The following is a 15,047-nucleotide window of genomic DNA, read 5'->3' on the forward strand; positions in this document are numbered from 1 at the left end:
ATATCTTTAGTATGCTTGTCGGTGTTTCATTTGAGTTTAAAAGTTGTAGCAGCCATAGTCATATTTTGTATGGTATCTAATACTTGTTGCTCAGAAGCACCATCGATGTTACATTCTACAATGGATTCTCCTGAATAACTATTTTCAACAAAACTACTTCTTTCTTCAAATTTCACATCAGCAAATGACAGTCTAGGATAATAGTTTTGAGTTTTGTCTTGGGTCTCTTCCACCTAATTTACTCACCATATTATCAAATTCTTCTTCCCGAGATAAAGTATTTATCTCTCCTGAAGAATTTCTCATGCTTAAGGTCCTTAATTTTTCAACGAATTCTTCTATCTTATGGTTAGCATCACGGCCTAAACTCATACGCTTTAGCTCTTGGGTAGAAGGAGTATGGTAATGATATATAGGTCGGGTATGATCTATTTTAAAGGTTTTAACATCCTTAGGTTGAGGGATGAAGTTTTTTATTATGTCTAATTGTTGGGCAATAGTGTGAAGTATTTGGTTTGAGTAATTCATCTGACTATGCAAATTATTTATATCATTCATCTGTTCTGTAGGATTGGTAATTGATTTAAAGGGAGAAGCCTTTATTTCTACGTTTTCTTTGGAAGGGGTAATTTTTATGCCTTCTAAAGGTGGATGGATGGATTCTATTATATCTTTTTCAACAGTCTTCCATTTAGTACTAATTCTAACTTTAGCATCTAAGTACATCTTAACAGCAAAAGGATTTTTTATCCCTTCCTCTAAGCAAAGTAATTCAAACCATGTAAAAATAAATAAACATTAACCTCATGATTTTCTTAAAATTTGTAAAACTTTTATAGATACATTTGAGTATGATTTTTATAGAAAGATGAGAAATATCAATTTCTCTTCTCCGAATTATACTCAGCCTCAAAATCGACTATAATCCAGGCTTTGTCAATGACAAAGAGTTCTTCTTGGGTAATAACTCCTAAGATTTGAGACTCGGTTGGAGATGGTGACCTAGAAGTCCTATCCGGGTAAATAGGTTGGGGAATTATATGAGCAAAGTTTACTCGTGCAAGGTTAACCCTAATGGTTGAATCAACAGAATTTCTAGCGATGGATGTCGATCCAATGCTACTAGACTGATTGTAACGAAAGGACTGACTCCTATTTATTCAAATCTTGACAGATCCATGAATATCCTGAATAACAACTCTAATAGATTTGACTTCAATCTTTTCAGATTTAACCACATCTTGCAAAATCCATTCCTGAGGGAATTTGTCAATAATATCAGAAGCAATAAGAATTTTTGGGGTCATAAATTAGATCTGCTAAGATTGGCTTCAATAATACATGTTTCATTTCTAGGAGTAGTTTTAAGAGATTTAAAATTGTAATTAACATTAGAAACTTTATAGGTAATTTTACTAATGACGTCTATGTTAGCAACTCCAGAATTGAATGTGTCACTTAGGCCTTGAACATATATGACAAGTGAGTTTTTAGTGAATTCATCAGTTAAACTCATAGAGTAATTAGGATGACAGCTAAAGTAAATTGGATCATCATTAAGGTTAGATTCAACTATAGCAATAGTTGAGTTATGAAAATCTTTAATATGAGTATCACGAAGGACTAACAAAATATGGGCGTTCAACCCTAGTTTATGTAAAGGCTTTATAGCTATTTGGATTAATCCTAGATGGATATAACAATATCCTTCTCTAACATGATTTTCTAACAACTTTTTATTTAACAAATTAATGGTTTCATGTTTATTACATATAGATGTAGTAGATTCCGTAGTATGATTAATTTTTTTACTATAAAAATGAAACAGGCTCATTTTATAAATTTCTTTTAATTTAATTTCCGGCATAGACCAATTAACTAATATATTTTCCATTTCTTGAATTTCTAATTCCTGATTTTGGAAAGTATCTTGATCTAATTCAAATTTATCATTGTTTAAGGTAGCAAAAACTAAGGTTCGACTACTAATATTACTATGTGAACTGCATCCTAACTCACTCAAAGCCTTAATAATTTGAGACATAGTTACTAAACAGTAAATTATTAAATAACTTTTCTGACTATGTAACTGATTATTTCTTAGTTTTCTTACTTACTCTCTATCTCTCTCGTCTCCCTTATTAGTTGTTTTCTTAATGGCAACTACAGTGTGCTAAACCAACGGTTTTACTGTCTCACGTCTCAGACTTACGACTTGGACCACACACTATCAGCAGGTACCCTTAAAGAAAATCAAAGTTCAGGGTTATGGTTGAAAATAAACAGTAAAATAAGTAAAACGTTTAAAATAACTCTTTTTTTTAAAAGAAAATTTAATTAAAACTAATTAGAAAGTAGTATGTACTTTATCATTGTCAGACTTTGATACCAGATGATTTGATTAATAATAACGAAGATAATTATTATGATAGATTGAATTTCTTTTAATTTAATTTCCGATATAGACTAGTTAACTAATCTATTTTTCATTTCTTGAATTTCTAATTCCTGATTTTGGAAAGTATCTTGATCTAATTCAAATTTATCATTGTTTAAGATAACAAGAACTAAGGTTCAACTACTAATATTACTACATGAACTGCATCTTAACTCACTCAAAGTCTTAATAATTTGATATATATATATATATATATATATATATATATATATATATATATATATATATATATATATATATATATATATATATATATATATATATATATATATATATATATATATATATATATATATATATATATATATATATATATATATATATATATATATATATATATATATATATATATATATATATATATATATATATATATATATATATATATATATATATATATATATATATATATATATCAAATTATTAAGACTTTGAGTGAGTTAAGATGCAGTTCATGTAGTAATATTAGTAGTTGAACCTTAGTTCTTGTTATCTTAAACAATGATAAATTTGAATTAGATCAAGATACTTTCCAAAATCAGGAATTAGAAATTCAAGAAATGAAAAATAGATTAGTTAACTAGTCTATATCGGAAATTAAATTAAAAGAAATTTATAAAATGAGCATGTTTCATTTTTATAGTAAAAAAAATATTCATACTACGGAATCTACTACATCTATATGTAATAAACACGAAACCATTAATTTGTTAAATAAATGGTTTGTCATCAACTCTTGTATTTCCGCATTTATTTTAACTCTGATTATTCAATCTATCATAATAATTATCTTCGTTATTATTAATCAAATCATCTGGTATCAAAGTCTGACAATGATAAAGTACATACTACTTTCTAATTAGTTTTAATTAAATTTTCTTTTAAAAAAAAGAGTTATTTTAAACGTTTTACTTATTTTACTGTTTATTTTCAACCATAACCCTGAACTTTGATTTTCTTTAAGGGTACCTGCTGATAGTGTGTGGTCCAAGTCGTAAGTCTGAGACGTGAGACAGTAAAACCGTTGGTTTAGCACACTGTAGTTGCCATTAAGAAAACAACTAATAAGGGAGACGAGAGAGATAGAGAGTAAGTAAGAAAACTAAGAAATAATCAGTTACATAGTCAGAAAAGTTATTTAATAATTTACTGTTTAGTAACTATGTCTCAAATTATTAAGGCTTTGAGTGAGTTAGGATGCAGTTCACATAGTAATATTAGTAGTCGAACCTTAGTTTTTGCTACCTTAAACAATGATAAATTTGAATTAGATCAAGATACTTTCCAAAATCAGGAATTAGAAATTCAAGAAATGGAAAATATATTAGTTAATTGGTCTATGCCGGAAATTAAATTAAAAGAAAATACTTTCATATATTGTCAATCAAAGAAAATACTTTATAATATATTGCTATTCTCGGTTGACAACATTGAGAAATTTATTCCTAAACATGTTAGTAAAAAATACATGTTATGTTAACATATGTTTCATTAAGCATATGTGAATACAAAAACTGATAAGAAAAGCAGAAGAATGAAAATCTTGTATTATTATTCATTGAGATTAATGGCATACCAATGAGCCATTTATACAGCAATAAGAGTAACGGTCAAGAGGACAAAGAGGAATGGGCCAGAAAACATAATGGGCCAAAGATAAAAAAGGAAAGGAAAATAAGTTATGGGATTTTAACACCCCCCCTCAAACTGGAATGTATGTTATGCAGTCCAAGTTTGGTAATAAGGGTAGAGAAGGGGCCAAGATGCAGTGGCTTTGTGAAGATGTCGGCAACTTGTTGGGCGGATGAGATAGGCATGAGGTGGATGGTATGGTCTTGTACTTTGTCGCGAACGATGTGGCAATCCATTTCGATATGTTTGGTGCGTTCGTGGAAGACGGGATTGTTCGCGATATGAATGGCGGAGTTGTTGTCACAGGATATGTTAACCGGTTCTGCGTGATGAATGCTAAGGTCTTTGAGGAGAGATAGCAGCCATTGTGCCTCACAGGTTGCGTTGGCTAGAGCACGGTACTCTGCTTCTGAAGAGGAACGGGATACGACAGTTTGTTTCTTGCTTTTCCAGCAGATGAGGGAGCTGCCAAGGTAGAAACAGTAGCCAGTCGTGGATTTGCGAGTGTCAATGCAGGAGCCCCAGTCAGAATCGGTGAATCCAGTCATTTTGTGGAGGAGTCAGTCTTGAAAAATAAGCCTTGTCCAGGAGTGGATTTGATGTAGCGCACGATTTGTGTTGCTGCTTGATGGTGAGTGATGGAAGGCTTTGAGAGGAATTGAGATAATCTACAAACAGAAAAACTTATATCAGGCCTGGTGTGTGTTGAATATAGTAACTTACCAATCAAATTTCTGAAGGCTGTGGGATCAGGTAGCAATTCATCAGTGGTGGAATTTAATTTGTGTGTGGGATCCATAGGAGTGTTGGCAGGCTTGGCTGCTAAAAGGCCTGCAGAGTCAAGGAGATCAAGGCTATATTTTCTTTGGCACAGAAAAATGCCTTGTTGTGATCTAGCAATTTCAAAACCAAGAAAATATTTGATGTTGCCTAAATCTTTGATACTAAAAGTTCTGTCCAGCACTTGTTTGATGTTAGTAATTTCCTGAATGTCAGAACCTGCAAGTAATAGATCATCCACATAGACAAGTATAACAGTATAGGAATCATGGATAGATTTAGTAAATAAAGAATAATCAGCCTTGGATTTGGTGTAGCCTAAGTTGGAGAGGGTGTTAGTTAATTTAGAGTTCCATTGGTGGCTAGCTTGTTTAAGGCCATAGATAGATTTGTTTAGTTTGCAAACAAGGTTGGTATGAGATGTTTTTAGGCCAGGTGGTATTTTCATGTAAACTTCTTCAGTTAGGTCTCCATGAAGGAAGGCCGTGTTTATATCAAGTTGGTGGATGTACCAGTTTTTAGAGGCAGCAAGGGACAAGATAAGTCTAATTGTTGTCATTTTGACAACAGGACTGAAAGTTTCCAAATAATCAATCCCTTCTGTTTGTGTGAAACCTTTAGCAACTAAACGTGCTTTGTATCTTTCTATGGTGCCGTTGGCAAGAAATTTAATCTTAAATATCCATTTACAACCAATAGGTTTTTTGTTGGGAGGTAGAGGGACTAAATCCCATGTGTTAGTGACAATAAGGGAGGATAACTCATTATTGATGGCTTGCAGCCAGTTAGGGTCAGTGATGGCCTTAGTATAACTAGTAGGCTCACTAATAGTAGATAATTTAACACTAAACAGTTTGTGTGAAGCAGATAAGTTTGTATAAGAAAGAAAATTTTGAATCGGATATAAGGCTGTACCTGTGTGATCAGTGGGGTCAGAAGAATTACCTTGAATGAGGGAACAGTGGTAGTCTTGTAGGTAATTAAGTGGTTTGGATATTCTGTTAGTTTTTCTAACAGTTTCAGTAGGAGGTGGTTGAGGGGAGAAGGTTTGTTGAGGTGTGGCAGTGGGCTGTTGAGAAGGTGTATTGGTATGAGGGGTACAAGCAGGTGGGGGATCTATGATGTTGGAAGTGGAAAAATGTGGGTAGTAGTCATAGTAAAAGTTATCATTGGAAGGTTGTATGGTAGGGGCATTGCTGGTGGGAGTATGAGTGGTAGTATGAGCATAGGGGAAGATGTGCTCAAAGAAGGTAGTGTCTCTAGAGACAAATATTTGCTTAGAGGTTAAGTCAAAAAGTATATCACCCTTAGTATGAGTTTTATGTCCTAGAAAGAGGCATTTTTTGCTCCTAGTATCTAGTTTTGTGGTTTTATTTTTTGAAATAGCAGCATACACAAGACAACCAAAAACTTTGAGATTGTTGTAGTTAGGTATTTGATTATATAATATAGAGAAAGGAGATTTATGTTTTAGAAACTTGGAGGGTAGTCTGTTTATCAAAAAAGTGGCATGTTCAAGGGCATGAGCCCAAAACATTTTGGGTAGTTGAGCTTGAAACAAAATGGATCTGGTTACACAAAGGAGGTGTTGATGCTTCCTTTCAACTATCCCATTTTGTTGGGGGGTATCAATACAAGAGGTCTGATGAATGATGCCCTGTTTTTGATAAAAATCTTTGAGTATAAACTCAGGGCCATTATCAGATCTGATAGTTTTGATAGTAGTTTTGAATTGAGTTTGAATAAGTTTAACAAAGGCTTTCACATAGTTACTAGTTTCAGATTTTAGTTTCATTAAAAAAATCCAACAAAAGCGGCTATGATCATCGACTATAGTAAGAAAATAACGGTAACCAAACATGGATGGGGTAGAATACGGTCCCCAAATATCCATATGAATGATATCAAAACAAGCTATAGAATTAGTGGAACTGTGTGGAAAGGGAAGCCGTTTTTGTTTCGCAGCAAAACATGAATCACAAGGGATAATATGATATTGAAAATCACGTAGAGGATACAATTTATTTATTTGTGTGGCAGTGTCATTGGATGGATGTCCAAGACGATGGTGCCACAAGTTACAAGTATTAATCTGCCTATTGTTAACAGGAAAAGAAATAGCAGTATTGTGGGGAGCTAGGTGATGATGAAGACGCAGATAGTAGAGGCCCTGATGTAAGTCAGCTGTGCCAATCGTCTTCTGGGTATGGTTCACCTGTATGGTGCAATGAGTCGATGTGAATTGTACATTACAATTCAAAGCAGCAGTGATACGAGGTATAGAGATTATGTTGGTAAAAAAGTCAGGGATGTATAAGACATTAGTGAGATGAAGGTTATGGTTTAGGTGAATGGTGCCACATTTGTTTGTAGAAATGGTGTGGCCATTAGGGAGTTTGACAGTAATCATGTTCATATTGTATAATGTATGAAAAAGGGATCGACGATGGCATACGTGGTCCGTAGCACCGGTGTCTAAGATCCAACAATCAGTAAAAATAGGAGAGGGTGGTGTAGGAAGAATACCTGAATTTGTATTTATGCTGGAGTGAAATTGTTGGATTTGAGTAGGTACCGAATTTTGTGATTGCTGAAGGAGAGCAAGGAGGGCCTTGTGTTGATCAGCTGTGAAGGTGGGTTGAGTGGTGTGTGCTTCTGATTCAAGGTCTTAATTGTTGTTAGGGTTCTCAGTGTATGCTGAAGCATTGTTGACCTGAGGTTTCTTGAGATATGGTGGAAGACCATGTTTCTTGAAGCAAACCTCAACTGTGTGTCCGGATTTGTTGCAAAAAGTGCACATCTTGAGGCTTTTACCACGCCCAACTGCAGAATTTCTGGGATTGTTATCAGTGCTAGAGGATCGGTGTTGTGTCTTGGCAAAATTGGCAAGAAGTTTATCTTCTTCAATAGGTGCAATCATCTGTCGTTCCTGTTGTATTAGCATAGAAAAAACTTTGTTAATAGGTGGTAAAGGATTGATAAGCATTATTTGGGATCGAACTGGAGCATATTGCTCGTTTAATCCCTTCAAGAATCGAATCACGTAATCAGTTTCACGGTAAGATTTGATAGTGGGAAGAAGGGTGCAAGAACATTTGATAGCGCAAGTGCAAGTAGGGATAAGTCTGAAATTGTCAAGCTCCTGCCATAGCTTTTTGAGATTGGTGAAGAATTGAGTGATGGTTAGGTCGCCTTGTTTGAGATTGAAGAGTTGTTCTTGAATATCAGATATGCGGAAGATGTCGCCTTGGTGGTATCGATCATGAAGCTCCGTCCAAATCTCAGATGCAGTATCCATCCACAAAATGCTCTGAGCAATGTCTGGTTCAACAGAGTTGGTAATCCAAGCCATGACCATGGTATTGCATCGATCCCACGCTAGAGTAAGGGGATTCGATTCATCAGGTCGAAGAAGAGTTCCATCAAGGAATCCAATCTTGTTCTTGGAACGAAGAGCGACTCCAAGAATGGTAATTGAGGTTGGTGAGTGGTGGAGAAACGATAGCAATGCCAGGGTTGTCGCTAGGGTGCATAAAATACGGATCCATCATGTCCGTTTGATAGCTTTTGGATGAGCTACGGTTGTTGTTTTTCTTGTTGGACGTTGGAGTGGGTGGCGGTGATTCTTCGTCGGAGGCCATGTGATTAGGTCAAGAACAGAAAAGGGGAAAATTGCAGAGAGAAGGAGGAAACGAGTGGAGGAGAAGAGGAAAGGATAAGGTAGAACACGTGTAGGTTAGGAAGAGGGAGTAGAAGCGTGAAAAATTATTCTCACTGATACCATGTTAACATATGTTTCATTAAGCATATGTGAATACAAAAACTGATAAGAAAAGCAGAAGAATGAAAATCTTGTATTATTATTCATTGAGATTAATGGCATACCAATGAGCCATTTATACAACAATAAGAGTAACGGTCAAGAGGACAAAGAGGAATGGGCCAGAAAACATAATGGGCCAAAGATAAAAAAGGAAAGGAAAATAAGTTATGGGATTTTAACATGTTACTTTCAATTTTTAGAAATTTATTATTGTTTGACAATATTTAGAAATTTATTACTAAATAGTTGAAGCACAAAAAATGGTGAATAAAAAAATTAAAAAGGAAACAAGACATGTTACTTTCAATTTTTTATCATTCATCATTTTTTGCAAATAATATAATACCTCAATTTTTTTATAAAATCGAGGGGAAAGTCCTTATTACTCAGGTACAACAACGAATTTATGTCCTACATTTATAAAGTAAGAACGATCACGATATTATCAACACATCAATCCATATGAAACTCTCTACATCTACCATTATATATCTTTTTATCTTTCTTGTGAAAACATTTGGTAAAGATAATGAAATCTTTAAACATATCTCTGGGATGAATTTCAAGTGCAGAAAAAAATTATCATGGTTGTAACAGATAACTTATCAAAATTGGATGCATGTCATTCATTGAATTTGAAAAGAATGCGCACAAAGGGTATACAACAAAATCTGGATAACAACAAAGATTTGTTGTTCTCCAAGAATAACAACGACGATGATGAATTGAATTTGTCAAAATCTGAATTTGTTTAAACAATGTATTTTAATATTATATGTAAATAATGTAATTTTTATTTTAAAAAAAGATTACTCCTCTCGGTTCTTAACAGAAACCGAGAGATGTGACGCTTGGGATGAAAAATATTTTATTATATTTTTTATTTAAAAAGAAATACATTTGACCTCGATTTTGAGTCATAGCCGAGGGAAAATATAAATGTGTTTATTGAATTTATTCACCATCCTTAAACAAACCTTTGACATCCAATTAATGAGTATCAATGCTCAAGACATTGTCATTAGTGATCCGTGTGAAACCTAAAAGACACTATAAAATCATTCTGAATATCAAAAATTGATAATGAAATATTTGATATGAAAACTTTGAAACTTAAAGAAACTTGGAAAAAGTTCTTTGTGATGGATTGCAAGAGAAAAAATATTTGGTTTAAAAGTTTGTGTTCTTAAATAATCATATAATTGAATATTTATTTTATTTATCTAACATGTTTTTGTTTTATATAAAAAACAAATGCATAAAATATTCAACATTTGATATTCCTCAAGATTCGATGAAACAATGGTCAATCATTTGTTCTTCCCAAGATCCAACTCTGACATTTTATTGTCAAACTCTTTGTCATCAAATTTTATGTGTATTGAGTCTTCAACCATTTTGGTTTTAGAGTTGTACATCATGTATGCCTTTGAGCATTCTGAGTATCCTAAAAAGACACCCTTTTGATCTTTGGCATCAAATTCTTTAGATAGACTTTGTTATTTAACATGTAACATGTACATCCAAATCGATGAAAATAAGAAATCCTTGGCTTTCTTCCTTTAAAAATATCATATGAAGTTTTGTTCAGAATGAGTGTAGTATAGATTCTATTATGAACATAACATGATGTGTTTAAAACTCCTGCCCATAAGTACTTAGGTAAATTATTTTCATGGATCATGGTTATGGCTATTTCTTGTAAAGATTCGTTCTTTCTCTCTACAACTCCATTTTGATGTGAATTTCTAGGAGAATAGAACTCATGGATAATTTCCTGTTTTTCACAAAATATTTTAAAATGACTTATTTTCAAATTCTCCCCCATGATCACTTCTATCTTTTAAAATCTTTGATTCTTTTTCAGTTTGTACTTATATGTAGAAGATGTTGAACACATCATATGATTCATCTATAGTTCTGAGTAATTTTACCCAAGTCCATCTATTATAGTCATCAACTATGACTAATCCATGTTTATTTCCATTGGTTGATGTAATACCAACTAAACCAAATAAATCAATGTGAAACTGTTCTAAGAGTCTGGAGGTAGATACAATCTTTTTAGTTTTAAAAGAAGTTTTATTAAATTTCCCCACTCGGCATGCTCCACAAAGAGCATCTGAGTGATAATTAAGTTATGTCAATCCTTTAACAAGTTTTAACTTGCTAAGTTTAGAGATTAATCTTCATTTAGCATGACCTAAGCTTCTGTGTCAGAGCCACTTTTCATCACTCAATGATAGGAGGCAAAATACCTTCTGATCAGCCAATTCAGAGAAATTAATTTTATAAACATTATATTTTCTCCTACCTTTGAACATTATGGACTTATTAGACTCATCCATGACTATACAGTTGTTCTTATTAAACATAACTTCAAAACCAATATCACAAAATTGATTGATGCTAAGTTGGTTATGTTTTAATCCATCTACTAACCAAACATTATTAATAGAGATAGACGAATTACCAATAGTATCTGTACCAATGATCTTGCCTTTATGGTTTCCTCCAAATCCCACATTTCCTCCCTCTTTTAGAGTTAGGGTTTGGAACATATGTTTTTATCATGTCATGTGTCGTTAGCAGCCATTGTTTAGGTACCAAGACTATTGCTTTGCTTCTCCCTTGAAGCAAATCTGATGCAAAAAAAATCGGATTTAGGTAGTCATAGTCTTATGGGTCATTTGGGGTTAGTTTTTTCAGGCTTCTTATTATTATGAACCTTAGCTTTATATGTATGGATTTTTCTTGACAGCAACCCACAAGGTCTTGAACAAGAGTAGTTAAATTAGAACAAGACAATTTAGAAAATACTTCATCTTCTTCTTCATACTTTGAACCAGAATCTTCGTCAGATTCTATGTCTAAAGATGTAAGAGACATCAGAGCTAGATTAGCTTGTTCCTTATCTTTATCAGAATCTTCTTCATTGTCAAATTCATCACATGTTGCCATGAGACTCTTCTTGACTTTTTCCTGAAGTTGTCTTTCTGATAGATTCCTTTCTCTGACTTATCCTTCTGCAAATCTGGACAATCAACAATGAAGTGGCCAAGCTCCTTGCAGCCTAAGCATCCCTTATGGTATTCTTTCTTTTCTTTGAAGCTTGATCTTTTGAAGCCATTGCTTCTATGAGAGAACCTTTTGTTCTTTTTATCCAAGTACTGGAATCTTTTAATTATAAAATCCATTTCTTCATTATCAAAATCTTCTTCAGAAGTTCTTGTATGAGCTGTTTCTTCAGATTCCTAGATTTTAGAAGACTTGGTAGGTTGAGCAACCGATTTCAAAGCAAGAGACTTTAATTTCTTGGCAGGTTCATCTCCATTGAGATCCATCTCATGACTTTGTAGATTTCTTATTAGGCTTTCAAGACTTATAATGTTTAAGTCTTTAGCTTCCTGAATGGTTGTCACCTTTGGTCTGTATCTGACATGAAGATTTCTAAGAATCTTCTTGACATGATCAAAAGTTGTATAGCTCTTGTTCAGAACTTGAAGTCCATATATAATAACTTGAAAATTTTAGAACATGGTTTCGATGCATTCATCTTCCTTCATTCTGAACAGTTCATATTATTGAATCAAGAGGTAAACCTTTGCCTCTTTTACTTGCTGATTTCCTTCATATATAGCACATAAGGATTCAAAGATGGTGTTAACAGTAGATTTATTGATAATTTTTAGATACTCAGAATGGGGTAGAGAATCTACCAGAATGCCACGCACTTTGTGATGTTTCCTATAAGTTTTATTTTAAGCAGAAGTGAGGTTCTTTCTATCAGCCACCATTCTTACTCCATTAACAGGAATATCAATACCATCCTCAAGAATATACCACAAATCATCATCAATACCTATGATGTGAGTGTACATCTTACTTTCCCACCATTTAAACTCAGTGGAATCTCCACTAAAGGTTGAAGGTTGAAGGTTTAGAAGTATAGTTGTTCTTTTCAGATGTACTACAATTATAGTTTACAATATTGTCTATAGGACCAAAAGTTTCAGAGACATCAGTCATGTTTTTCTCTTAAGATCTTTTTATGTACCATTGTTACGTGTTAAAAGCATAGACCGCATTCTGATGCCAACTGAAGGTGAAAAAACACAATAAGGGGAGTTTAATCGTGTTGGCTTTTTCTTTCTTTTCTAAAAATCTCTTATCAGATTATGAACACATAGTCTAGAATCTGAATAAGAGTTAAGTGTTTAGTAGGAGATTAAAACAATTCATAGGTAGAAGGAAAAGAAAGAGAGGCACAAGGAATTATCATGGTTCCTCCCACAAATCGAGAGTAGTCAAGTCACCTTGCACTTCTAGGGGATTTCATTATCATAAAAACTGATTACAATTGCTCAAGCACAAAGCAATAAACTTTCAATTCTCAAACACACAAGTAAGAGACTTCTAATGCTCAAGCACACAAGCAAGAAACTTCCAATACTCAAACACACAAGTAAGATACTTCTAATGCTCAAGCACACAAGAAAAATACTTTAGATGTTCAAGCACATAGCAAGACACTTCAAATGCTCAAGCACACAATAAAGAGACTTATTAAACTCTAATTTACGATTATGAAATTATGAAAAACTACATTTGATATAAAATCAATGGTGTAGACAAAATACAACACATAAAGACTCTTTAAGACTTAAGAATTTCTAGAATATACAAGTGTTAAGAAATGCTAAGTTAAACTTGTGCTTTTTATTGACAGAGTAACAACTCTTTAAATTTCTAATAGTTCTATGTTTTTATCTTCAAGTCTTCAGCTCTTTATATAGACAAGAAAAAGAGTATTTGAAGAATTTTCACAAGAGAGTCTTTGAGAAGCTTGATTCATAGACATTGAGATCTTTCTTGATATGGTTAATACCGTTGAAAGCTCATTTGAAATCTGTTTGCTAAAAAAGAAATTATACGTTGCATCCCAATTATCTTTTGCAAATTTTTACGCAAGTCTTCACGTGATCAGAAGAAGACAAAATGTCATCAGAGTCTGATAGTGATCTATCTAATCTACTCGGTCCTTGTGTGCTATTTATACAATTGATCGAGATGTATTGTATATGATATTGCCGCACATGCCTTTTTATATAATTGAGTGATTATAACAACCCACTATTCTTTAGATATGTGATACAAGGAGTCAATAGACGTATCCTAGCCCTAAATCTCATTTGCTCCTCCACAGGATAATTCTCATGTTCTGCAAGCAATTGAGTGAATCATTGCTTCTTTTGAACGGCTGCCGATAGGTATTATATCCCAGAACAATATTATATAAAATATTAAATTTTAATCTCTTTGATACTAATTTCATAAAGATTATATTACAAGAAATTAACTTTATTATAAATTAATTTTATAATACTTTTTTACCAATTTTATAATACTACAAAAGAAAAACATATGTACCAAAATCAAATGAATATTTAAATCTTAAAAAAAATCACTATAGTTCGTCTTGTTCGCCTATTACGTTAATTATATATGGCTCTCTTTTTTATTAAAAAGGAGATATGGCTCTTTTTTTTATTAAAAAGGAGATTTTATTTAGAAAAATGTAAATTGAGGCAAGACATAGTCACACTTACTTGGAACAAAAGAAGAAATAATCCGACCCGAAATAGCAACGCACAGTGAAAGATGAGGCATTTGAGTGTAAAACAAAACAACAAGTAATAATCTCGTTACCATCTACAGTTTATGTTCTCAACTCTTTCTCATCCACTATTACCGCACAATCTTCCTTCCCTCCAAAATGCAATGTTTCCCTCTCCCATTCTCATATTTTCTCGCGCAAAAACATATGGTTACTTTCATTCCTCTCTATCTTTGCACTTGCATCCGCAATTGACATTGGCATCTGGAACACACATACACAACTCTTCAGTTTATCACTTCATGTCACTGAATTTGAGTTGATTTAGATCTTAGTCATTTAGGTATTTGGTCGGATAGAACACAAATTGTGTAACAAAAAAGATGTTATAGTCACGCTTTTTATCTATGTTATTGATAGATAAAAAAAAAGAATAAGAATAAAAAGGTGTTAGACGGGTAGACATCAAAAAAGGATAACAAAAGACAACGAGTTTTTTTGATCAAACCATGAGATTATGATTTGAATAAAAATAATAATAACTTGAATCAAAGATTAGAAAGTAGGAAATTTTATGCCATGATCTGAGTTGCAATTTAACACCATGATTCAAATCACACACTTCTTATGATTCGAGTCAAAGTGTGTTGTGATTCAAATCACACACTCTCGTTATTCGAATCAAATGAGCCAGTATCAAATTCTAACTTTCAAGAAAAGGTATAATTCAAATCACA

The 15,047-nt window shown here is 33.0% G+C and overlaps 1 protein-coding gene across 1 annotated transcript; it reads right to left on the reverse strand.

Moving 5' to 3' along the window:
• Nucleotides 1–7,538: 7,538 nt before the first annotated feature.
• LOC127078640 (uncharacterized) lies at nt 7,539–8,228 on the reverse strand. The gene has a single exon (XM_051019082.1). It carries the CDS (start codon nt 8,226–8,228, stop codon nt 7,539–7,541), a length of 690 nt encoding a protein of 229 aa, XP_050875039.1.
• Between the last annotated feature and the right edge of the window lie 6,819 nt (nt 8,229–15,047).

Source organism: Lathyrus oleraceus, chromosome 5 (genome assembly GCF_024323335.1).
Source record: "Lathyrus oleraceus cultivar Zhongwan6 chromosome 5, CAAS_Psat_ZW6_1.0, whole genome shotgun sequence".
Taxonomy (NCBI): domain Eukaryota; kingdom Viridiplantae; phylum Streptophyta; class Magnoliopsida; order Fabales; family Fabaceae; genus Lathyrus; species Lathyrus oleraceus.